This window comes from Channa argus, chromosome 15 (genome assembly GCF_033026475.1).
Source record: "Channa argus isolate prfri chromosome 15, Channa argus male v1.0, whole genome shotgun sequence".
NCBI lineage: Eukaryota > Metazoa > Chordata > Actinopteri > Anabantiformes > Channidae > Channa > Channa argus.
In genome coordinates this window covers 10,070,626-10,097,884 of record NC_090211.1, presented here as the reverse complement: position 1 = coordinate 10,097,884, position 27,259 = coordinate 10,070,626, and the positions used below count along the sequence as shown (strand labels likewise).

Here is a 27,259-nt window from a genome sequence, read left to right as displayed (position 1 = left end):
AGTATATTTGTATTAGCAAATTGATTACAAAGTCATGTATGGTATAAGACAGATGCAAGAAAAAACAGGCTGCAGCAAGTAAACGTGGTCAATTAGCTTTTCCCAGAGCATGAATCCCACTGACTTCGTAACAATTCCACAACTTTTTCTTTTCTTGTGCCACAAAGAGTTTGAAGTTTCGCCTTATTCTGTACCATATCTAATTGTTTGAAGCTCAGTCATGAGCTTCTCAGAAATTCACATCCTCCTCAGGTTGAATTATATTGAGTTTCATGAACCTTTTGCTTTTGGTCTAGAACCACCATCATGTAAAGGTTTAAATGTGTCCATTACTCAGATGACATTCCCATCAGCAGCATCTGCATGTTCTTTGTGTTTAGAGCCAGTTCATTGATGGACAGAAGTCCTAATGCTCAGCTGCGCCCACAGGTGCCAAACCATTGATTCAACTAATCCTGGGTGATGAAACCAATGCGGGGCTCCAACAATGCCATAATATGTCAAAGCATTTTCTTAGTAAAAACTGCTTTCTATTATTCTTCAGATATTTCTTTATGAGCAGCGTACGTGACTTGCTGAAAATAATCTGCCCTGTCATGCAAATTTGATTTTGCCCAGACAAAGAGGAGTGCTTCACTGTGACTGAGCATGTCTGACCTGAGCTTTCCTTTTGATCATGGTGCAGTGTCAAAAAAGATGTTCCCCTTTGTCCCCAGGCTTGTTGAAGTATAAATCTGATGTTGGAGAAATGACAAGCAGAGATAATTAAATACGAGCAGGAGCACAGGGTGAAATGAATGACAATTGAATGAATGGAAGCTGAAGTGGAAAAATAGACCCTGCACAGAAATGCTCTGTAAGGGTTTCAGTTTTGCACTGATGTTTTAAAATCAGTACTGCACTGGAAAAATGGAAGAAAATCACAAATTCAAATATCAAAGCAAATGTTCTGAACAATCCTTTGGTCAAGTTTTGATATTAATTGATCCAATCAATATTTGAACAGTGTTGTATTTTAAAACTGTGCCCACAGCTGTGAACAGTGTTTTTGCTGTGCAGCTGAAGAAAGACAGTGAGGCTGCTTCCAGACATGCACCACAACCCTTAACTTATCCAGGTATTTCCCAGAGGAGCTGTATGTAAGAACAAAAGCGTCTGAGTCAGTTGGTTTGGGCATTAAACTGGCTTGACTCTACCATCTCCTTAGAGTCTGGGTGGTGTCCGAGCAGGGAACCGTTTACATACATTGGTTTTTGAACTAATAGGAAGTGATACAGGAGCTGAACTGACATTTGGATAATTGTGAATAATACTGCCAAATACATTTCCCAAGATTAAAGTTTAATACTTACGTTTTGTTTTTGCAAGATCTTCCTTAGATGTTATATTTGCTGCTGCTGTTGCTCCCCTTGGAGCCTGGAATCAAAAACTACTTTAATTCTGTCTGTAAAATTGGTATTCTTCCAGGTCAAGATTTTACATTATTTCTTTGACCAATCTGTGAAGCAAACACTGTGAGATGCAAACTAGGCTTTCAACAAATGCACAAAAAGATCCAGAGAAGACAAAGAAGAGAGAAGTAAGAACAACAACCAGAACAACATTGTCTTTCCAAATATTGCTGGATTATCTATAAAGTGGGGAATGTACTTTTCGTAGCCAGGAACTCACTGAGGCACAAAGTTGTCCACTCCAAAGACAAACACACAGACATAAGCAGAGCAGTGTATGCAGTTCACTGCAGGGAAGAATGCACAGATTTATCCACCGGAGATTAAAAAATACAAACTTCACAAACACATGACACAACACAGGAGAAACAGCTCCTCATGACTCAGCACTATGGTCACTTCTTTAAGGACAGCAACGTCCACATACTGGAAAGATAAGACTGATGGTTTGACGAGAAAGGTAAAGGGGGTCCTCAAACAGGAAGTGGCCTAAAACAATTCCATTTTGTTATCACCCCTTAGCCATTTTATTTCTTTGACTTGAATGCCAGGTAGAATAACAAGTGCCAGGTGACCAACATGCATCAAAGATACAACAACTCTACTCTAGAGTTATTATACTTGTCTCTTCTGAACTGATGAAACATTTTAGATAAGATTAGAATTTCTGCACAAACCATTAGAATACTACTTATATAAAAATATGAATACAAAAATGTAAATGTTACTACTACTGATTCTAATAAATACTACTACTACTGATTCATAGGTTTTAACACTACTTGTGTAAAGAATTGGGAGCTTAGTGAACAATTAGTTGACGGCAACAGATTAAATGTGTTCCTGTATTGATTTGTTCACTAAAGTGAAGCCAAAACTCAAAACAGCAAACATGGAATGGGTGTTGCTACCTGTTTGATACAAAAGGTTTCTGACTGGTGTTTTTAATGCTTATATTTCTGCCCTTTCTGGGCAACAAATCATCTTTCTTTCCAGATCAAACTGGAGTTATTCTGTTTGTAGGTGCAAATAAATCTTGATCGCATGAAAACTGACAGCGGAGCCGGGTTGGAATGATGTTGACCTCAGCTCCTTTCTTTCATCTGTACACTTGTACTCACTTTGTTAAAAGGTGAGTTCAGTTCTGTCATCATTGAAGTCAAGGCCCATTTAGTTAAGCATGTCCTGTACACATTTTGCACAAGAGCTTACAATCAGCTTTTACTCTGGCCCATCCTTTGACCCACTTTATTCTTGTACACCATTCATGTATTTAATGACTGAATATTTTTCAGTGGGAGAGGAAATAACACTCAGTCAGTGCTATTCCTGTCCAGTCTGTCCCACTTTGATACCCTAGCGAGTGTCAAGTATACTTAATGCTTGGAATAAAATGATCCCTTCTGAGCTTTAGAGCTCTCACTGAGTCATGGGCTTCCAGTGTTTTAAAACTATAATTAATGTCTTTTTCCACTGCTTTTTAATCCATAATAAAATCCAGTGACACAAATGACACAATTTTTCTTAGAGTAAAAGCAGTAAATATTTAAAATTCATGGTGGATCTGCAAGCTGTGACAGTCTGACACCTGTTGATCAGGGCCAACATTTATATCTTCCCATGTTGGCCTCAGTCCACCATATCGTTAAAACCACAAGGACATATTAATGCTATTATTGCTATCTGGTTGTGGCTGTCAATGCAGAAATGTTTTATTTTCTGTACACAGAAAATCGTGAAAAACCATTTGTCAGTTTTGCACCGATGTTTTAAAATCAGGACTGCACTGGAAAAATGGAAGAAAATCACAAATTTGAATATCAAAGCAAATGTTCTGAACAATACTTTGGTCAAGTTTTGGTATTAATTTATCCAATTAATACTTGAACAGTGTTGCATTTTAGAACACTGCACACTGAGAAATCAAACCAAACCAGATAAGCAAGGACAAGCTCGCCTAACACTAACTTCCCCTGACAAACCTTTCAAACAAGCACAGCTGTGAACAGTGTTTTTGCTGCTCAGCTGAAGAAAGACAGTGAGGCTGCTTCCAGACATGCACCACAACCCTTAACTTATCCCAGAGGAGCTGTATGTTAGAACAAAAATGTCTGAGTCAGTTGGTTTGGGCATTAAACTGGCTTGACTCTACCATCTCCTTAGAGTCTGTGTGGTGTCCGAGCAGGGAACCGTTTACATACATTGGGTTTAGTACTAATAGGAAGTGATACAGGAGCTGAACTGACATTTGGATAATTGTGAACAATACTGCCAAATACATTTCCCAAGATTAAAGTTTTCCAACGATTTAATTCTTATGTTTTGTTTTTGCAAGATCTTCTTTAGATGTTATATTTGTTGCTGCCTTTAGTTACTCCTCTTGAATCTGTTTCACACACAGATGGTGTTACCATAGTAATGGATTATGTTAAAATCCCAATCCTAAAACACCATACTCATAAAAATGAACATTTCAGCTGTGTATGTGGAAAACTACTTGTGCATTTGATCTAAATAAACCTTGTCAACAGAAGGTGTCTGCCACTTCTTACAACTTTTCCATCAGCACAGACACAACAAGGACACTTTCTGATCCACTTTCCTGTTTTCCTGCTGTGCTTCAAAATGACACTTGCGATCCCGGGAAATTGAAGCCACGTTAGAGCACTGTGTTTTCCCCCTCAGCCTCAAGGACATAAATCTCAAGCTGGGAAACACGTGTGTGCCTCTAACACTGACTCATATATTGCATCAATAAATTTAAGATATGTTTTGACATTAATGGGGAAAATATGTGGAGATCAACATTACACAACATTGCCTATTATAAACTGGTACAGTTTTAACATCTGGGTGATACAGTGGCTCCTAACATTCAGTAAAGAAAATGTCTAAAATGATGTCTTTATGTTTGCAAGCTGATATTCATTAGAGGCACTTCCACACTGTTATTTGTTGAAAGATGTTGGGAAGAATTTAAGCACTACAAAAACGCTGGCAGTACAAGGTCAGATAGTAAACGAGTAGCAGTGAAGTTATTCATTCATGATTCATGGCCACATTTTGAAGTCAGCAGGACTAATTCATTTTCTCCCCACAAAGAGAATCATTGCAGTTTGTTCAGAAACTGTTTGTCTTCAACTGGCGAGGCAGTAGTCCGCCAGAAAGCCTTAAAGTAACCTGAAACTAATTCAGAAAACACAACAAAGATCATGTCGCTTTACTTCACCAAGATTAACAAGGCAGTTGTTTGTGTCACAGGGACCAGGTGCATCAACCTTATGCCTCAACAAGCCTCATCACAACCTGCACTAAAACCCACAGAGACAAGTGAAGTGACAGAGGTGAAAAACTACCTTACATTTGCCAGAGGCTGAATGTTTTCTCCGCCTGAAGAAATGACCTTTTCAGCAATTGCAGTGAGAATTCCTATTTTTAAAGGTAGTTTTCTATTTTGATGCACTTGTTTTAATCAGGTTATCACGAATGTGACGAAAACAGGACTGGCCTGCTTTTTAGGCAACAGTTGCTTAAAAATATGCTGTCAGAACTGGTTGCCAATGTGACAGCACTGCACGACATACTGGATATCATTTTTTTAACAACCTAATTGAATAACTTGTAATTTAAAATGTCACAGTAACCAGAATGTTTTATTTTTTTGTCATTTCTAACACCATTTGTACTGCTGAAAGTGGCAGATGTCTTCCTTTTGATCATAGTGAAACACAAAGCATCTTATAAGGAAAAAATATAGATGTTTGACAGTGTCTTCCCCTTAGGGCCTGCAGACACTTGGAAACTGTGTTTAATAATTAATAATGTATTACTTATTATGTTTCATTATGACTGTATGTTAGGCTTAGGATTAATTTTGCATCCCCCTACAAGCAGTTTCAATGTAAGAGGATCCAAACTTAAACCTAATATAATAACAATGCACATTCAGTAAATGTTCTTTCATCATCAGAATTAACAAAAATGGTTAAGTAGAAAAAAGTCAGTGTAAAAATAAAAAAATATATTGATAACTTCTTTAAAATGTACATTAAATAAATTTCTGATTAAATGACATTTGTACTAGCTAAATGTGCATTAAAGATTATACTGGTGAAAACATTTTAAAAAAAATTTTGAAAATAAGGGGATGCAAACTTTCGCACTCCAGCTTGGGAGAGGCTTCAAGTGTTTTTGAGATATACACATTATTGAATTCAATTTGTGAAAACTGGAACTTTTTTCTATTAATTTAACTAAATACATAGTATTAGCCAAATCGTGAATTGTACACTTGTGAAAGTGCAAATGTAAAGAAGCCCCCATCACCTTGTTCATGTTTATAGGTAATACTTGGAAAGAGCCGTGGGCACGAATCTGAGGAAACAATACCAGCAATGGATACTTGATATATCCTGACAAAAAGTGAAGACAGTAACTTCCCATTACAGGCTGATAAAGGTAATTGGATATGTTGTGACACATACTAGTTGCAGGTGGTTATAGAGGCCTTGCCTGCCAGCTGTATGCTTTTCAACTCCGGTTATTAAATATTATTATGTAAACAGCATGGTCAGCTACTGTCACAACAGCCTTATTCCCAGTGCAGCATTTCCACTGCTGGCAGTGCTGGTTGCATCAAACATTTCAGTGGACATTTAAAATGGCAGCAAAAGGCAAAAACAAAATATGAGAACAAAACAAACATTTGCCACATTTTAAATAACAATGGAATATCTGTAAGTAAGCTTACAAGCAAAGTAGCTTAGATTTGTTTTCCCCAAATAGCTGTAAAAATCAAACCCACTTTGAAATATGAAATCTTATTGCCCTCTGCTGTACAAATCCTGAACGCCATGTGCTACAGTAGTTTTCAAAAGTAGTTTTAAAAATAAACTTAAGTGAATTATACTGTGTTGCAACTTTTCCTGAGATTTTGTTCTGCCAAATTAGTTAATTAAGTTAAAAGTCATAAATTCTAAACAAATCAAACATACACTTTAGTGCCTTGAACCAAATCTGGATAACTTTTTATACATAAAAAAGTCAGTTAAAAACTTGCTGCAAAAGAACGTCCACTCTCAGTATACCACCACCCCAAGATACTGTATTGTGCTGAATAAAATGTTTTGAATAAAATAATATGGAGACCATCACCTGTAATCTAACTCTGACCCTCTTTGTGAAAAGCTGAATAAATTTAAGTTGCTGTTGTTGTCCAGTTGCTGATTTGTCCAAATAACAGGTCTTACACCTTTAGAGTCTCTGCATATCATCATCTGAATGATAAAGAAGAAAATCTAAATCTATGGTGTGTTTGAAATAATTTATTCAGTATTCATATATGTAATATAATGGTTCATCATGATTAGCATATAAAATATGTACAAAGCAAATAATTAGTAAAAATGACAGATCCTGCTGGGAAAGTATGTGCTTATATTGAAAAAGTAATAATATCTCAGAAACTTTCACTTTTTCTTCATGTAACAATCATTGATCCTGGACGCAGATGTGCATTTTCTAGTAAGTAATTAGCACAGTTGGAAATTAAAAGAGTGGTCTGAGATTAAGAAAGGCTGCAGTTGGACTGTCTGGATTCTCTTCCCTAGACAAAAGGAAAAAAAAAAAAAACAGTTAGAAAGGAAGTCAGATCAGTCCAAATATTTCCTATGGTCATTGAAAATGGATGACAAATGACTCTAGGCTGCTGTCAATAAAAAAAAAGCTCAAAGCAGATGGGTTTTCATGACAACAGTGTACCTACACATTTTCCTTTTAGCAAGCTAGTGACGGCTAAGCTTTCCGGGTACCTGTTGTCTCTGCTGCTGGCGTCTGTACTCTTCTTCACTGGCAGCGAGAGCCTGAGCGAGAGCCAGATCCTCCTGCTCCTGAGGGCTGAAACACAAACAATTGTCAAAAAGAAAAAACTAAAATTTCCAATATCCATTACACAAGATCAAATCTTTTTTTTTTTAAATAGCACTTAATAAAGAATCTCACAGGAACACCCAGTTGGCCTAATCACGACAAAACCAACTTTATTGCATTTAAAACGATATTGCAGCAAGACTTTTTCTGAATACCGTCTGTACTTTCACCAACCTTTAGGGTGCTGCAAAAGGATGACAATCCACCCTTTGTTAAACTGACCAAACCAATCGGAAATTCTAGATTACACGACAGAATAACTGACAATAATAATTGTTGTAGCCTTAGTTTTAATCCAGTGGCGCCGAAGTGTTTGGTCTGCCATCAAGTTCATACACCTCACTGCAACCTTAATAAACACTAAATCTAACTTAGTCAGATAAAAATGAAAATCAATTGTAAACTTTTGAGCAAGACAGACCGAGGATTTGTTCCTTTGCTCATCTGTTTTCTTTTTGTTAAAAGGCAATTTTGCACTTAAAATATTTCTCTTTCATATACATATCAACATGAATTTTGCTAGCCTTGCTAGCAGAACATAGTTTTTTATTTACTTAACAACTTAACCAATCTATATTTGTTACAATCCACATTTTCACTACGGGTCACACATACGCTTCAGTGACTTTCAGTTATGAAACCACTGTTTAAAGCTCTAAACAGCATCACACTAACATGGGCATACTGGGACTGATGCCAAGCTGATGTACTCACCTAAGGGCTGGCTGAATGGGTTGCCTTGACTCAGCCAAAGACATCTCCAGAGCCCTTTGTAAGGCCTGCTCCTCCGTCTGTATTGGTACCAGCAGAGTAGCACACACATTTTTACATTTTACTTCTATTTGGGAAATTGGAATCGGTTGATGTCATGTAAATGAAGTCCATACCATGCCAGCCTGAAATGATGCAGAGGCTGGGATTACATTCTGTGCTGAAACAGAAGAAGGGATACGCTGGGTAGGGCTGGGTAAAAAGATGACAACAAATAGAGAGACATTAGTATTTTAAATGTAATTACAACAACTTTTTTTCATTAAAAATTAAAAATAAATACTGATTGGAAAGTGCTTACCCACTGCTGTGGCCTATGTTACTTGAACTCACACCATTTGAAAAAGGTCGAGAATTGCCTGAAGCAGATGAACTAGAAGCAGAGGTAGAGGAAGCACCTTGTGATCTCATTACAGCAGCATGTCTAAAATAAACAACAAAAGTAATATCATTCTTTTTGTCACACTGGAAACGAAGAGACAGTATTATCAATAGGCACAGAGTAACTGAACCCACCCAGATTTGGACAGAGGTTTCCCATTGGTGTTACAATCATGGTCTAGTGGGTGCCGGTGTTTAAGACAGTAATTTAAATGGCACTGGTCACAAGTGACTCGGATCATTTCCTTTTGCTTACAGCCTCCTTTGGAACATTTGTTTGTGAAAATCTGAAACGCAAATTGGGGGAAAAATAGTCTTTAATTGTGTTATAATTGAGAATCTAACTACATGTAAAGCATAACAAATTCATCTTATACTTATAAAATAAACACACACCTTTCTCTTTCTTTGTGCAGGGTCTGATTTGCAGTCTCGATCAATGTGTTCACCGACTTTAATGTCAGGCATTTCTCCTCTCTTGATGGGAATGGGGGTGTTGCACAAAGGACACACTGGGACTTGGACATCCTATAAAATCAGGCATTAAACAAACAAATGATTAAAGACCTTAAGACTTGATTATAATAACACATAACCACTGTTGTCAACTTTAAGAGTGACAATAAAAGCAAGGTGTGACAACCATCACAGTTCTTTGACACCAATTTTCTAAAATAGTTTTGACAGAGAATAACACCCAAACCAAGGTTGATTTTACTCAAGTTCAGAAAGTCAAGTTAATAATACTAATAAAAACATGCTCAACATAGTGCAGGAGCTGTATTAATAGTCATCAATTACCTTTTTGTAGGATGAGGTGCATTTGTGATTTGCATAGGTTATATGGTCCTTGCAGAAAATCTCCTCACAGGCGTCACATTTCATAGGAAGAAAATCTGTAATGTCAAGTGGGGTTTTTGATCTTAGAATTCAATTCAGGTTTTAAAATCAAAAAGCAGGACACAAATTATTTTTCTAACAATACTCACCCAAACGTTTGCAAGTCTTTTCAGAGCAGTGCTCTCCTAAATCTGGAAGCTCCATTGTAGAAAAAAGTCTATTGTTGACAGAGGTGTAATCTCAGCAACCTGAAGGACAAAAATTAAACATTTTAATATTTTAAATATATTGGGTTTAAAACACACTGTGACAATGTTTAGTTGCCTGTCCCCCCCCCGACCCCTAAAAGGGGACAGCTCACTGCATATAAGCCACTGGGACACCATACTCGCAATAACTTGTGAATGACATAGCTAAGTTTCATAGCTAACGTTAGCTTTCTGGCTAACCTGCAACTGAATTATTATGGATCCAAGATGTTGTTTAGCTAACTGCTAACGCTGGCTAGCTAGGCCAGGACAAAGCTAGCGAACAACAACTTTTACGTTTAGGTTGATTAGACAACCGCAGATCACATTAGTTACGATCGTACTGTAGATACACAGGTTCCGAACAGCAAATATCATTAGCAACGTTTAGAACGTTAAGTAACTGCACTTTAGAAGCACTCCAATGCTAACTGCTACCTTTGTGCTACGGCAACATTAAATTACACTGTGGATAAAATACTATTTAACGGGGATGAAGACATTTCTCATTTACTTTCAGCGTAAACAACAAAAACAACTACAACAAAACAGATAAACACGGTAAACACGGTTTTACGGTACAAGCTGACTAGGTTAGCTACACAGCTCGCTTTCGTTAGACTCACCAAATCCCGGTTTCCTTTCGATCTGTTGTTTTCAGTGGGATCCTAACTATGTTATCTTATTCCTTCAACTCGGACTTTAACAAGCCTTCTTAAGAGCGAGCGATGGAGCCCCACACCCTCGGCATCACGATCTGATCCGCTCCGAGCCCTTGTCATCAAATTTTGATGTGTCACGCACGCTCCTCCCACGAAAGTGACGTTGCCCGGCGTCCGGCGTATTGCGTCACTTTAGGTGAAGAAACGTCAGGCGAAATCTGGAAGGTTCTTAACTCTGTTCATCGTTACTCATCAAGTTAATGGTGGTGTTTATTTTATAATGTAACTGATGGTTATCAAGAATGTTTATCTCTTATTTTTTTGTTGTTTTAGAAAGATACCACCTTTGTTCTAGTGACCACAGGCGGAAATCCAACACTCAATTAAACTTCAAGTAAGTAGTTTCTCAAATTACAGCAGCCCTTCGAAACAGTAGTATCATCATGTGAACTTGTGGATCAATACACACTTAATCAGTTTCCTGTAATTACTTTCAAAATAACGCACCCAAAATCATTTTTATTAGGTCACATACCATATTATTTTGTTTTTGATCACTAATGGTGATATTTCTATTAATGGCCTAAAGATTGTGTCATACAATGTGTTGGTTATTATTCATATATTTATCACATTGCTCTGTAGGAACACCTACCTATGGTAATTCAAAATATGTCTGGATTGAAAGTGGTTTGAATTGAACTAAATAACTCTTCTCTGGGGTTCTCTGGGGCGATGAAATGACACTTTGCATCTCTCTTGAAGTTTCATTTTAAATTCAGATGACCTTTTTCTGATTAGAAATTCAATCAAGACCACTCCACTTGTCATGATTTTTGGTTCCTGTGTCGTCCTTTATACCCTCTCCACTACCTAATTGCTCACTTAAAGATACTTGTAAATTAATTCAACTGTAGCTGTTGCTCATCCTGTCTTGTTGTCCCCCCTCAGCAAAAACAGGATGTGACTGTGATGTATTTCCATACATATGAGTTCCATTTAGTATTCTTTCTGGGGCTTTTGAATTGTATCACATGGTCTTCAACAGATGGAGTTTGTTAAGTTGTCATGAAAATCATTTTGTTTAAATGTAAGCTAGAAGATGTCAGACTTAAAGTGTAACAGCAACTTGAGTTGTTTTTTATTGAATTATTATTTTGATGCTAATTTTCTTTTCTATTTAACAGTCAATACTTAAATAAATTTACAGTGCAGATTTATTCACATTTATTTCTTACATATGGATGTGCAGATGTATATCAAAAGTGCAGCATTTTACCTCTTTGTTGAAAGAGTAGCAGTGAAGAAAGAAAGAAATTCAGTTGACATGACTTCACTTCCAGACAAATTTTATACTGTAATCTGAGGTTTTAAAATCACCTTAGCCCATATTTTGGGGGTTCTTTTTGGGGGTTCAGACTTACTTTAACCTTCAACCTCTCACTGAGCATGCATAAACAATAGGCTGGGCTCCTACAGGACCTAATTACCAGAGAGGCAGTTTCCCACACACAGGGAAGCGAGACCCTACTTCTGTTTAGTCCAGCTGCTGAGTTGGCTGCTTAATAAAAGCCAAGTTGGCATCTACAGGTATTTGTAGGCTCCTGCTGATTAATTCATGGTCTGTTTTAGGGGGAAAATGTGCTCAATGAATCCTGCAATTATTCTTTTTCTCATTATCATTAGCCTAACAAGCTGTGAGTGTTGCACTGTGCCATTAATATTATGGATATGTGTTGAGGGTGCGAGGAAATGTCTGTTTTTTAACTTTTTTGTATTGCCGTTTGATGTGATGGTTTCATCTGTCCACTAGAGCAAAAGATAATAGACTGAAGACCATGTCGGACTTAGAGTGCAATCCATTCTGGGTGAATATTAATTTCCAAAAATGCCCTTCTCTCTAAGCCACATTACTTTCTTCTAGATTTAGCCAAGTGGTGGGTTGATTTAGACTTTATGAGAGTCATAATAAATTCAATCTTATAATCCTGGAAGTGTAAGGTTCTTTTTAGTGGGTTGACAACAGCTCTGATAAACTGATCGCTGCAGATTTGACATGCCCTCCAGAAAAATAATAATGTGCCATCTATCTTTTAAATATTTCTCCACTAAACAGTCTTTGAACGTAATATACAGCATTAAAGAAAGTAACACAATTTCATTAAAAAGTGAGATAGAGCCACATAATTCCAATATCACAATTTGACATGAATTATTTAAACCCAAGTCCAATCATCCAATCTTTTGACAATTTGCCAAGAACAGATCTTTGATTATATTCTTGAATTTAAGTTTTGACTCTCAGATGAGTGAGCGTAGTGGAGTAAAATTGGCCTCAACATTGTTTTAGATGGCAATCAGACTAAATCTCATGCAAACTGATGGCTTATAGTGTTAATTTATCAGAGCAGAGAACCTCTCAGTTTAATGCCTCCAGGCTGAGTGGTGTCTTTACAGGGTTTACCAGCTGATGGCAGCAGGATTCTTCTTCAAACTGTTCACTGAGCTGAGGAGGGACGGTGAATGTGTCTCCCAGAGCACTGTGAGACCACAGTATACACATGGTTGACAGAACATGTGTATTTGTCCATATGTTGTCACTACAGGTTAAAAGTCTTCTTATTCTGCACAATTCACATGGAAAAAAAATATGAAGAAAGGATCAATAAAGTAACTTATTTAAATGACACAACTTCAACTGTCCGTCCTGTGACATGTTAAAGTTGATGTAAAGGTGTGGCACGAGTTACAGAAAGCATACATTTCTCTGTCTGGTTTTGCAACACCTGCCTCATGAGATGTGAATGCTGCAGCCAGATGGCACCACTCTGAAAACACCTGGCCCCTCTGACCGGCACTGCACAGCTGGGGATGGGGTGTTGGGGGTTCAGCGTCTTGCCCAGAGACACTTTGAAATATAGCCGGGACTGGGGACTGAGCCACTGACCCTATGGTCCGTGGACGACTGCCTTACCAACTGAGCTACGTACACCCCCGACTGAAGAATCAGCAGTGAGATTCAATAATTTAAAATGTTTGTCTTTTATTAGGAAAAATAAGGTGCTGACAAAAAATAAATGCATTTCAAATCAACTATCAACTAACAATAACTACATCGTGTGGTTCTGAGACTTAATTGGCTTTGAGTGTGTGTTTGTGTGTGTGTGTCTGTGTTTGAATCTGCTTTATTGGGCAAACCAATTTGATTCTGGTTTGTAGTGGCTCTTAATGTACTTATAAAAAAGAGACACATAAAAAACAAGCATGACACTGAACATAGATAAGGACACAAAACAGTGTGTGCCAATGACAAAAATGGAAAAAGTTTAGATACATGAATAGGTAAATAATATGTAGCTTTATATACATATGCACAGTCGGTGTTTTGTAGAGAGTGCGTCCGTGTACGTGTCTATGTACAGTGCATACAGCCTGCTTGTATTTCTACCACATTTATGTCTGAAAATGGTTGGCATAAACATTGCACAATGTCAGTTTACATGCTCTATAAAGCTATAACCCTTTGAACATTACACTACAGACATTTCATGTGTTTACACACATGTGGCAGGTCATGAGGAAAAAGTAAAGTAAAGGAAGGCAAACCGCCACTAGAGGGCACAACAGGTCTCCTTTTTTGCATTTTACAGCAAGTCCTCTGATACTGTGGTTGGATGGAGCCCTGCTGCAGGGTCAAGGAGGCCTTTTAGGTCTGTGGGTGGTACTGGTTTGTCTATAAGCTATAAGTGGTGGGTCACTGACTGCACAAGATGTAGGACGTATTTTCTGTAGAATGTGGAAGTGAACAAGCACAATTAGAAACCACAATAAACACTTTTATAACTCAGGTTTCTGTTGGAAAAAGCAACAATAGCAACAGTTGCTTATGCATCTCAGAAGTATATGTTAAACTTCAGTTTGTCTTGTCTGTGTTGAAGCATGTTGTCTTGTCTTGTTGCTGTGTTGTGCAGCAGATGGCCGTGCTGCAGAGTACAGTCACCAGCTCTGTCTACCAGCCCTCTGTAATGTGAGGAAGTAGCCAGGCACTGCTGGTCATCCTACCACCACTTCTAATTTGGCTACAACCAAAATAAACTAGACAAGGTTAGTGCGTGACGGTAAGTAATAGCTACATTAGTCCTGTCTCAACTTCATGCCTTGTTTTTGTACTTTATTTAGCCTCCAAAGTTTCTGTGCACAGCTCTTGTGAACATAGTATGATTCTTAATTACAAACACATCACACAGGTGAATATACCTGCACACAGGTGATCTGACGGACAGGGGAAGTTATCTGTTGCTCAGATATCTCTCTCAGGAGACTGTGATGTTGCTACTAGGAGGATTTTGGATGTTTGACTGTTCTTGGTGCCGAAAATCAAACGCCCCCATCATTGTAGAAATACAAGTTTCTCTTAAATACATGCTCGCAAGCTCCTGTACATGAGCTGCAGTTAACACACTCCCTCAGTGACAGGCGGACTACATGTGCACCTCTCCACATCCACCCCCCCTCCCTCCCTCGCCCCCTTACCAACCCATTTGGGATTATACAGAGGATGGCTTAAAATTTTGGATATGCTACACTTTTATATGTTTTTTCATATATTCCGGTGGAGTTCCGATTGAAGTTGAATAATAAGCACTGAGTTAAACAGCACACCCTTCATCTGCGGAGCTGTAATTAACGGGGGCAAAATGCAGGCGGTGGCGAAGGGGAAAAATGCAAATTATTCTCCACAAAGGCTCCTCACAAATTGGCGTCACCATTTCTCAAATTATATCATTACTATATTTTGAAAATGTTAATCTGTTGAGCGGATTTCCCGGGGGAGTTGAGTAAATTAGTTCTATTTCCGAGACTGCCTCTCTGCAAAGGCACGGCAGCGACAAGCACCTCTGATTTGCTGATTACAATTAGACTCCCCAGTTTGGGCTCCTTCAAGCATTGATAATTTTCGGCATATTAAGCACGTTTTAGCAAAGGTGATAAGTCAGTTTTAATTGAAATGAAATTATTATTCTAATGGAAGTTTGGTTATTATTATTATTAGGAGGCACCAGTCATTCTAGCTTCATTTTTAATATATAAATGCTGGGGAGTAAAAAAAAGGTTTTGAAGGGCATTAGGGTGTCAGGAATGAATGAGGTAATTTGAAGGGAATTACTTTCTCTTCTATCAGAAATGAACTGAATTAAAAGTCCAAATCAATCGCTTTCACTTCTCCATTCTACTTTGACAGCGGCACAATTACAGATAATTAGATGGGAGGAAACTTTTAATTGTGGGATTAGAGGGAGAGAGAATTTGTAGGATCAGAGGAAAATTTCGAGGCAGAGTTTCTTCCTTAAAATCGAATCAAAGGATTTGCGAGCTTAAAATGGCAACCAGCTTTTTTTCCTCCCACTGTTTAATTGGAATTGCATCTAGTTCATCCAAATCATCCAAAACAATTAATTTAGATTTAATTCTATAATTATCATCAAATCGAATAATGTGCAACCTAATTTAGATAGTTAAAAATTAACGTGCGTGAAGTTAATTGAGTAATTAAACTCCTAAACTGCTGCCTATTAATTTGCCTGCCTAATTAAAAATGAATTTGATTCTGTGCTGCTAAAGTAGGCATCACTGTTGGATGGCTGTGTTGATAAGGCCTCTGTCTTTTTTGGGGAGAGTTGGGGTGTATCACTGAACACCTACATTAAGTTTGGCACTCATATGAATTTCACTTATCTGGTTATCTGGAGTTAGGTGAGTGCGCAGTTTCAAAATCCTCTTAGGAGACTCAAGGAGACAAACAGCACACAAAAGTTGGTATTAAGGAGGGTTAAGTGATAGATTCCTGCTTGTTTAGCTGCAAAGTGAAACTTTGATGGATATAAAAGGTCAAGAAAATATGTAACGTTTTAGATTTTTGAACTTTTGCATGAAAGGGAATGAGAGAATTGGTTTGTTGGAGTGACTTTCCCATGTGCTCCATCAGTGTTTCCCTTCACTTAATTCATCCCTGTGGCCTTTAACAGCCAACTTAAGGGCACTCCTAAGTGAGTGAAGAAACATTTAACACTTTGATGGCAAAAGCGGTTTATTACATATGATGTGGAAAACAATAAAGAGTGTATTTATAAGTATCAAGTGAAAACATCACCTCATGGTTGGTATAACACAGTCTGCAGGCTTCAGTGTGTGTTCCTGGTCATGTTTCCTTTGAGCCAATCTCAAGAAAGAATTTAAGTGTATCTCTAAAGGGAAAAGAGGCTGTTTGATCTTATAAACTGAGCTCCAGGTGAAGGGTTACAGCTGACTGTGCCTCGAGGTTACAAACAGCCACCTGCAGTGAAATATCAAATGGCAGCAAAAGTATTAATGTTGAGTTGTTTTTATAAAATGGTTTTCCCACATAATTGTTTGGAAATGCCACATTTTTACATTAGGTTTATATTCAAAGAAGGCAGTTTCCCTATGTTACTGATGTCACTCATGATCGTCTGCACTTATGAGCACAGAATATTGAAATGCGTTGATATGCATCTGTCATCCTCCACCACTTATTTATCCTGGTATTTTACTCCTTGGGTGGAAAGTTAATCATTTAGTCTATAGATCCTGTGCTCTTATTGATTCAGATCAACAATAGGCCTGAGTGTAATAGAGAGGTAGTGTGACGCTGCAACATAAGACTCAGAAGTCTCAGTGAGAAAAACATATATTGTTAGTATTGTTATTTTCCCTCTGAACAGCTGTCAAAGGACCACTTATAAAAAGGTAACAAGGCAGGGCACCAGCGCGCCTGAATGCTGGCCTTGTTCGCCTCATTATCAGGTTAATTAAAGTCAGAATCTGACAATGTCATCCGGTTGTAGAAAAACTGATTTAAATGCAGTGTCTCTGGAGACTGTGTCTAAGGCTGCTTTCCTTTGAGCTCCTGTGTGCTCGGGACAGCATGTACATATATATGCTTGGACTTGACGAAAAGCAATTATTGAATTTTAGATGTTCAAAAAAGAAATGGATGGGGAGGAATTATTCATAAGATCTTGTCCATGTGTGTAAAAAAATTAAAAGCTAGAATACAAAGAGAGGGACGCTTCAAAGGCATGCCCACTGCTGCTAAAAAGCACGACTGGATAAATAAGCGAGATCATTTCTGAGGAGTTCATTAAAATGTAGGGCTACACACTGAAATACTGAGGGTTGTTATTTGGGCTTGGGGGTCAAGTGACGAGCGGATTATATACTTCCTCATAATAATATTAATTAAACAATTTGCATGCTAATAGGGTAACAATTATCGCAGCTTCTGTTGAGAGATTCAGGTTATTACAACATGCCAATCCGGGTGCCAAGGGTCAGGGAATGAGTGGGGTGCGAAATTTCAACTCTGATTAACATCATGACAGCGCCAGACTTGGGATAAATAAAGTCGAATTAATTATTTGAAAAGCTAATGAGCAGATAGGATTTAGGCTGGTCACATGCAGGCGTTGCACAAGTGGAGGAGCTTTCCAATTTGGTTTGCTGAACTGAATATCGTATGCAATGGCTATTTTTCTGTTTGTTATTCTTGTTCGTTTATTAGTCTCTAATAGCTATTAAGAATATTTAGTATTGATTCTTAATGGGTCTTCCTTTTTTACTAAACACACAGCGCTGGTTTAAAAAAGCTTTCTCTTTACAGTAATATTTTATAGTTTGTGTCTTTCTTTATCTCAACTCCACCATGAACGCACCCATATTTCAGCAGTCACCCCTGTTTGTTTTGCGTCATGTCCGTAAATGTGTCAGACATTAAATATATTTTAATGGTGAACCATAACTAACATGTGTGTTTCCTATAAAGTTGCAGTCGAGGACGGGAAAGGGTCCCACACTCATGCACTGCAAAATATCTATTTTTATTCAACATTCCTCTTCAGTCAAGATGTTTTTATGAGCTTTCACTTTTCTCTGCTACTGTCTCATGAAATGTGCCTCTAATGACAAGAGGAAAAATACACACAAAATAATATAGCTGATAACAAACAGCTGCAGCGTTAACTTGAATAAAATGCAATACATGTTGTTGTCATCTGCTCCAACATTCATCTATTTGCAGTGAACAAAAAGTCCGGGAGCCTCTGGTCTAACCTATCCGCCTGTAGCCTTTTCTTTCCGGAATTCAGTGAGCCCTTCCTCCCGGCGGGTCCCCCGTGTAGTTGCGATGTAGTTCTTATCAAAGCCCTCCTGTCTTGTTGTGACAGCTCTGATATTGTTTATTGAGGTGGATGTCAGCTTTAATTAGCAATCGATACGGGAGCGTTTGCAGAGCGCGTCTCTGACGTCAGAGTCCATTACCGCTTCTCATTGGGTCTCATATTCCCAGAGCCTGGGCTAATTATTGGGAGGTTCATGTGGATAAAGTACAGCTCATCCCTCCCTTCACATCATGTCCCCTACTCGTTGGCCACACTCGCTGCATGCTTTTTAAATTTCCATCACCGGCCTCCAGACGTCGTTTCCTTTTGCCTGCGGGATGATGGACAGCAGGATACTGGATCCACCTCACGCCCAGTTCGGAGGCTCTCTCGGCGGGATGGTGGGCTTCCCGTACCATCTGAGCCACCATCACGTTTACGAATTAGCCGGGCATCAACTTCAATCTGCGTCCGCGGTCCCTTTCTCAATAGACGGATTACTTAATGGTTCCTGCGCGGCTTCAGTGGGTAATTCCAACCCCCTCTTGTCTTCGGGCTGCGGGATGAATGGAGATAATCAGCAGTACAAACTGACAGGTAAGCCACCGTCTGCACTACACAATAGGCAGAGCTCTCCTCGAGGTTGGCTGGTTGCACAGAGACAAACACAGAAAGAAACAAACACTGGATGTTGCGATACAAGCGATCGTCTTGGTGGTGTGTTTAAAGGGCCAGACAAGCCACACACATACACAGACAGAGGACTATTTTCTTCTTCGCCTCCTACCTTATTTGTGTGACGGAAAGCTGAGGATGCATCCGAGCAAAAACAATGTACCTGTCAGGCAGTAAATAGCAGAGCATTGAAAGGCTTGAACACGTGAAGCTTTGCTCTTAATGCAGAAAAAAAGTGAAAGGTCTGATACGAGCTGCAGCGCCATGTGTGTGACACGCTGCAAAATGTCTAAATGCAGTCGCCTTCTTCAGCTGTGAACTTTACAGAAATAAATGTCTGCCTGTGTATCACACCAGTCTTTTTTAAAATGATGGTAAAATGTGGCATTTAAAAAAAAAGATTCCTTTGTTTACATTTATTCTCATTCTGCTGTCAGACTCGGGGGACCCAGACAAAGATAGCCCCGGTTGCAAGAGACGAAGAACTCGCACAAATTTTACTGGATGGCAGCTGGAGGAATTAGAAAAGGCTTTTAACGAGAGTCACTATCCAGACGTGTTCATGAGGGAGGCACTGGCTCTTCGATTGGACTTGATAGAATCGAGGGTTCAGGTAAATATTAACTCTATTCCTTTATACAGTAAGCCTGTGTGTGTGTGTGTGTGTGTGTGTGTGTGTGTGTGTGCATCGTTACTCGTTTATTATATTTTAATCATGGCAAAGGCTCAGTGTTTTAATTTTATGGTCAGGCCTGTTAAAAACTGTAGAATAAATCCTCCAAGTAGCACAGGTCAATTTGGGGTCATGCTATATTCTCCATAATAATTTTTAAAGTGATTAATTAAAACCACTCACTGCATGGGTGTGTATTGCCTGACCTTTCATGGCTTATGTTAGTCAAATCAATTATATTTAAATTACAATTTTTATTTTAAAAATGGTATTTAATTTTTGCTGATATTTTGTCTTTTTATTTATTTTTTCTAAAAATAAATTCTCAGAAACTTTGACTCATGATTTCCCAAATCTATTGACCACCCTGGACAGACAAAGAGCAGGAACATTCAGTGTACAGTGTATGATGTGTTTTAGCTGTGTATTACAATCGATTTTAACTGAAGAATTTTTTGATAAAACGACAATTTAAATGTGATGTTCCATTGGAAAAAGTTCATTTTTATAATGACTGGCAAAACTAACCGACACTTCAGTTCTCAGGTTTGATCCCAACTTTTTGGTGTCTCTATGATACCAGATTGTTTTTGTTTTTTGTTTTTTACCAAAGGCTTAATTAAAGGTCTGCAAACAACAGGAGCATCATGTATCATCACTATTTGTTTAATTACCATCTCGTTAAGACACAGACAATTTTTGGACTAATTAATTTTCCCCTTGTAGTGACAGAATTGCACATTACACACATTTTCACCCCCCTTCCTTCTCTGCAGGTATGGTTTCAAAACCGCAGAGCCAAATGGAGGAAAAAGGAAAACACAAAGAAAGGTCCAGGTCGACCTGCTCACAACGCCCACCCCACCAGCTGCAGCGGGGAGCCCATGGACCCCGAGGAGATCGCCCGGAGAGAGCTGGACAGGCTGGAGAAGAAGAAACGAAAGCAGGAGCGCCGGCTGCTCAAGTCCCAGAACAAGCTCGTTTCTAGGGATTTATTTCACACCCCGGGATCAGACAGCGACAGCGGGGTGTCGCATGTGACCGACAGCGACCACACCACAGGCCCGCCTTTTGACTCTCTGGAGGGAAACGAAACACAGTCGAGCTTCGACCAAACACCTCACTCTCTCCAGACTCAAAACCAGAACCAAAGACACGTGGACCGGGGAGCTGGCGGATCCGAGCTGGACTCGCCCGACGCCAGCCACCGGTCAAGCATATGCTCCAACGACAACAGAGCTTCCAGCCTACAGAAACTCAACCCTTTTAGTGTCGAGAGCCTCCTTTCGGATTCCAGACCGAGACGCAACCCCGCAGCCTTACCCTCCTCACGGCCTTTGATAGGGAAAGGACACTTCCTCCTCTACCCCATCACACAGCCGCTTGGATTCATTGTTCCTCAAACTGCTCTGAAGACAACCACATCATCGACGGCGGCCACCAACTCTGACAGCGACGAGCCAGCGGAGAGAAACCAGCCCAGCGTCCGCTGCAGCGTCTCTGCGAGCTCGGCGGGATGTAGGAGCAGCTCGCCGGACTCTGCAGACGCCGCACAAAAGAGACAGGTGGGATCAGAGGACAAGACAAGTTCAGCGCACACCAGCCCGTCCAGGGCCGCCTTTTCCACTGGCAAAAGTACTCAGACCTCTGTCATTTGCAGCGACTCAGCTTTCGCTCACGAACACGGTCCACAACTCATGAAAGCTGTCGATGCAGACAGAAAAGAGCATTTAGACAACAAGCCCGAGTCTGTCCTCAGTGACAGGCCAGCAGAGACAGACTCCAAAGAAGATGTCGATATGGAATAAATAATAGGGGGTAAAAGAAACAAACAATAATAACAGCAGAAATATACTGATATAGCCTCGAAACGACAACGTTCATTAGGCCAAAGCTTAACCAGAAACTTCATCTTTGCATCTGATCTTTAGTTTTCTCCACTCTGTTGGTGTTTGGACAGTGGGACGCTCACTTCTCTCTCTCTCTCTCTCTCCTCTCTTCCCTCTCTCCCTTTCTCTCTCTCCCTTTCTCTTTGCAAGTGTGTATGTATGTGTGTGTGTGCGCGTGTGAGTCAGGAGTCTCTTGATATCCTTTAATGTGTGATAACTTGTCAAGAAAACAAGACCACGAGACCAACAAAAATCCTCAAGAGCTGTAAAAAGGTATTATACTATTTATATATGTAAGGTTTTTCTTAAATAAATCTATTGTATACAAGCACCTCAAACCGTGTGAGACCTTAAATAACAGCGCATACTGGTGCAGGACTACAGTACAGGAAGGGCTTTCTTAAAAAAAAACCTCATGTTGTACTTTGTATATTGCCTTAACAAATTTATTCATCTATAAGCCCCCACTGAAATGAGGTTACGAGCCTGAGGCGAAAAGGACCCGCTCGACTCCTGCAGAGTTTTGATATGAAAGTAATTATTTTCCCGGTGGCTACTGCAGGGGGATTCAGTTTATTTTAGCTCAAAGGGGGTTATAATACATTACCGATTTCTAGTGATATGAAATCACATAAACTTCCAAGAATAATAGAATTAGCATGAAAAGGCCTGGGTGTCAAATTGAAATAGGAAAATAATAGCCCCGGCAGCTGGGAGTGTGTGTGTTTGTGCATATTGGATAGAAGATGGGGATTCGTGGGGAGGCATTTTCATGAGCATTTTTTTCTTCTTTCTCTCCCTCTCTCTCCACTTTTTCAGGGCCCCTTGTAGCAGGGCTATATTAAGATAGATGTTCGATGATATCCCTCATTGTTCTGTCGCTTTACATTGATGTTTCTGTGTTATCAGCCTATTGATCATGCGTCGGCTGTAATAGGACGGGCTGAGGCAAACGTGCCTATTTACAATAGCAGAACACATTTGTTCTAATAGGGCTAGTGGTCCCCAGGGACGCCGTGCAGGATCTGGGACATCTGCTCCCTTTTGCAATATTAGCAGGGTTGACCACAATATCGAGACGACCCAAGAAAGAAATGTGGAGGCTGCTGTTTGTGGGAACATAAAAAAAAGAAACTTTAAAGACAAAACAAAAACAAACAAAACACATCCAGCAGAGCTGCATGTAGAGCTGCCCACACCCTTGTTAAAATCCACAAGCCCTTTTAGTGTCCTCTTTGGGCCTTGATTTGCAAATAAATTGAAAATAATCAGAGGGGTGAGCTTTATGTCTGAGCCGGCGCAAATGAATTTCTGAGCCAGTGTCCCTTTCAAAATATTTACATAAATTTCAACCCATGCAGCTGTTTGCTCTAGGAAGCAATGGCTTATTAGGTTGGTGGAGGGCAAGGACACATACAGCCAACATGGCACACACAGTGAACATGCACAACATTAAGGCCTGCATGGACTGGGGGGTTAAAGGTGTCCCCTCTGTGTCTGCACGGTGCTTTAGTGCTGAGATCATACATCCATTATTGCACTTTGTGGTGTTTATTAGTTTGTTTTCCAACTTCCATTATATCTTAACATTTGACTTTGCAGGCATCTTATATGTTTAATCTCCTGTTGAGTTTTAAAATGCTCTGCAGTTTGGTCATGTTAGTGGCTCAAATACCTCTGTGATTAAATTAGGAACGTTTTCACACTATTGCACATGGAAACTACTATATGCGCAGGTTGTCAATTCTTCAGAAATTCTGGGTTTATTTACTGAATTGTGGGATAACTGTGGCCAATTTGAAATAACCCTTAAGATGCTTCGATGTGTATTTTTCCATGCAACTCTTGGGCTATTTGGGACGTATGCCCAGTTCATCCATAATTCATTAGCACACTGAATAGGAGTATCGCTGGCTGCACATTGGTGGCCTTAAGGTGAAATTAGCGATTTGCTTAAGCAGTTAAGCTTTTCTTGCCTGAGAGCTGCACGCTGCATGATTCAAGACAAACTATCAATCGATATGCCCAGGCAGCCTCCAGGAGATGTGTCGTCCATGAATCATACTTTATGAATTCAATTTATACCCGGAGAAATTTTCAATTTGAACGCCGGATCATTATGGGAGAGTGTAAATTGTTTTTGCTCTATTATGCATCGGACGCCATCATTTTTCTTTCTAATTACGGAGGTGTCAGGTCGGGCTGTCATGCAGACGCTGATTTTCAATTTAACTGATCATAATGCATTCATTTTCCCATTTGATAAATCTGCTATCTCGAAGCTTGTCCATGCCCGGAATGCTAAAAGAGAGGCACAGATTGGCAAAGTAATAGGGGCCTGTATGCTGCAATAAGTGCAGATCAGGCAGCTAATTTAGCACCTCCTGGTATTTCCATTTCCATTTCTCATTTCCAACTCTCAAAGGAGGAAAAGCAGCCCAAAGGCAGAAAGCTGGTAGGTTTTTCACTATCGGAGAAAGACAGGGAAAAAAAAAAATCTACCAAAACGGCTTGTTTTCAACCACACGTTTCCTAAATTAGGATATCAAGCTTAATTAAGGCTAATAGAGTTTTCTCAGTATGTGTTAGTTTTATTTAATAGAAACAAATTTGCGCAATTAATTATGGCCACGATATTAAGAGTCTCATTTGCAGATTGCGGGCTGCAGACTAAATCTGCGTCCTCAGAAATAAGCCTCTCATTTCCAAGCCAATACCAGCGTCTATCACAGACATCATCTCGGTTTATTTTCCATATCATATCCAAGAAAACTAAGTCAGATTAGACGTTTTGATCTCATTGCGCCGGGTGGCAAAATTAAATGTAGATTTGTGCTACTTACTGGTCCTTGGAGAAACGGTTTTATCTTACGTTTTGATTTTTAGATTTTCTTTAAAAAACTGTCTCGATTTTTGTCATTACGGCTACAAAATGCCAATTACTGTTTTCTCTTTCACTATATGTGTCAGGAAAATAACCAGTTGCTCTATTATTATCTATTACTAGTGGTAAATTAACTTGAATACCTGTGACTGTGGTGGGTTAAACCACTTTTGTGTTCAAATCAACTCCAGTGGACATCCTGTGTTCTCGTCACAAATCCGCCTGTCACTACAGGCTACTCTTGTGCGCTTTGTGTTGCTGTAAGAGATCTTGGAGGCTGTGAAAGCTCAGTTTGGATAAGAAAGAAGCGTGTCTCTTTAAAGGGGATCCTCCATAAAATAAAATGGCACTTGACATTTGGCTTCTCCTGCAGCATCTCTGCCATGCCTTTTAGGATTATTTTACATCTCATACTCATTAATGCGCCGGCGGATTTAATCATTCTTATCTTTCCTGTGCATACCTGGGATAAGTCTGAAATTACCATCTGCATTGATTTTCTGGACGATCCTTAAAATAATTTTAATTATCTCCGAGTGTTTCGCGAACATCCCCCTAATCAAAATTTTGTTAATGCTTGAACATTCACTGCTCAGGTTTCTGTGTCCTCTTAAAATAAATAAATAAATAAAATATCTGCGAATATAACATTCATTAAAATCGTACTTGGTCTTTGCTTAAGTGACCTTTCTTCCCACTGAGCCATCTGCAGTTTGACTGTGGTCTGATTTTATTTCCTGGAGAAAAAAAAAAAAAACGAACAAAAATGTTTTAAAGTTGATGACTTTCAAACAGTTAAACTTACAAAATAGCCTATAAGACACATATTTCTCTCAGTGTCAGCACTGGCATAAAATGGGAATTAAATGATCATGACAATAACATAACAAAATGTTTTAGCCCTGAAATCCCTCAAATCTTGTTTTTTTATCCCATTCCAATTATCTTTGTAAGCAAATCTCCAACACTAATGAAGACAATTGAGAACTGTGTTCTGACAAATACAGAGCAAAAAATGGAAAAAGAGGGATAAACTCACGTTTTTATTACATTATGTGTCGTTGATCTACATAAAGCTGGGGGTAAGGATACGTTTCATTCTTTGCATCAGAGTTCACAAAAACGTTTCAGCAAACAAGTGCAGTTCACTGGTGCATCATGAAGGCTGATATTTTAAATATACACTACATGCAATCACATATTGTGAAATGAAAAAAACAACTTTAAGCTAAAATATATAATAAAAAATAATATTAGCAAGGAAACAATTGTAAAATATTTGAATTTGGAGATAAATATTTGCAAAAGGGCAAATGTCTATATTTGAAAATGACATGAGAGGTATATACTCATTAGTAGATACTATTTTATTATATATATATATATATATATATATATATATATATATATATATATATATATATATATATATATATATATATATATATATATATATATATATATATATATATATATATATATATATATATAGTGATTCCTACATTGTGGTTAAATGGTACTAACCTACAAAACAAACTTAACATAATACTAATAAAAATAATAGCCTACACATACTATTGTATGATTCTTATGGTGACAGTCAAACAATTCAAATCCTCTTTTTGCTCATAATTTCCACTTCCTAAAATGCCTTCCTCATTAAATAGTGTTCATTTCTACATTTTGCTGGTTCTTTATTGTCTTGGAATAGCTGTAGGGAAGGATTAAATATTCGTCTGCTCTTCACAATAAGAGCACTTGCATTCCTGTATGATGATGTGAAAGGTGACTGGAGTCTTTTCAAAATGATCACAACTGTTGTTGTCTGTCTGGCCTAATTATCTATGGTGATCTGTATTGTGTGTTGGAATTACACAACCTAACAATTCATAGGACAAAGAACAAAACAGATCTGAAGTCTTGGCATAAGGATAAGAGTAGGTTGTAAGGTTACTGCAGCAGACGTGTTTGGTTAAAATGAAATCTGACACTTTATGGTGTACAGTAAACCCTACAGCTCAAAACCTCACTTGTGCAGTAACAGTTGCATGCTGCCTGACTTGACTCCTTGCCTTAGTAGGTTTAAGACCAGCAGGCCATATCTTGATAAACTAAACAAACTCAACTTGAACTGCATTTCTGTGTCTGGTAAGGCTTGATGCCCCTGTTCTGTAAGCATTTAAAGAGTAACTTATACGTCACAGAGTGTGATTTGTATACTAAAAGTGCATTACTGAGTTTTTGAACATACCATAAATCTTCCAAACTAACAAGGCTGCCAACTTTTGACTGGCAAACCAGAGCATTACAAGCCAGTATGAGACAACAGGTTTCAAATGGTGTGAGATGTGAGATGTGAAGGGGGAGTGGTATCTTCTCAGGTGTCACAGAGTAACACCTGAGACCTTCATCTCCAGTTGCTGATAAATATTTTCAAGAGAAGAACAATAACATTCACTTTTATTGATAAAAACTGCAAAGGTGTGCATAGTTAAAAGTCTTGGTACAATCAATGGTGTTAAGTCTGTGAGTAATACCGTTTTACATTACTGTATGAAAATGTTGATGCTTTCCCAAAATGCAAAATGTTGTAAGGCAATATGGCAAAATATACATTTATCTGTGTATACATCTACCGTATCCATACCAATTATCACATTCTCAGTTTGTCCTATTTGTG

At 38.8% G+C, this 27,259-nt stretch overlaps 2 protein-coding genes across 3 annotated transcripts; one reads left to right on the top strand and one right to left on the bottom strand.

Annotated features, from left to right (window-relative positions):
• Window positions 1-6,760: 6,760 nt before the first annotated feature.
• Window positions 6,761-10,413, bottom strand: zfand2a (zinc finger, AN1-type domain 2A). Of its 2 annotated transcripts, none has more exons than XM_067478288.1 (10): window positions 10,246-10,413; window positions 9,521-9,619; window positions 9,333-9,427; window positions 8,928-9,059; window positions 8,667-8,818; window positions 8,452-8,574; window positions 8,267-8,342; window positions 8,094-8,170; window positions 7,216-7,346; window positions 6,761-7,056 (listed from the first exon to the last, which is right to left on the bottom strand). In XM_067478288.1, exons 2-9 carry the CDS (start codon window positions 9,573-9,575, stop codon window positions 7,235-7,237), a joined length of 822 nt encoding a protein of 273 aa, XP_067334389.1. In that variant the 5' UTR covers window positions 9,576-9,619; window positions 10,246-10,413; the 3' UTR covers window positions 6,761-7,056; window positions 7,216-7,234. The 2 variants fall into 2 exon arrangements, with proteins under 2 accessions (XP_067334389.1, XP_067334388.1); XM_067478287.1 differs by having other exon boundaries at window positions 7,262-7,346; window positions 10,246-10,411.
• Window positions 10,414-16,518: 6,105 nt separating this feature from the next.
• uncx (UNC homeobox) lies at window positions 16,519-25,872 on the top strand. Its single transcript, XM_067478382.1, has 3 exons — window positions 16,519-19,055; window positions 19,571-19,746; window positions 20,583-25,872. Exons 1-3 carry the CDS (start codon window positions 18,797-18,799, stop codon window positions 21,612-21,614), a joined length of 1,467 nt encoding a protein of 488 aa, XP_067334483.1. The 5' UTR covers window positions 16,519-18,796; the 3' UTR covers window positions 21,615-25,872.
• Window positions 25,873-27,259: the final 1,387 nt, after the last annotated feature.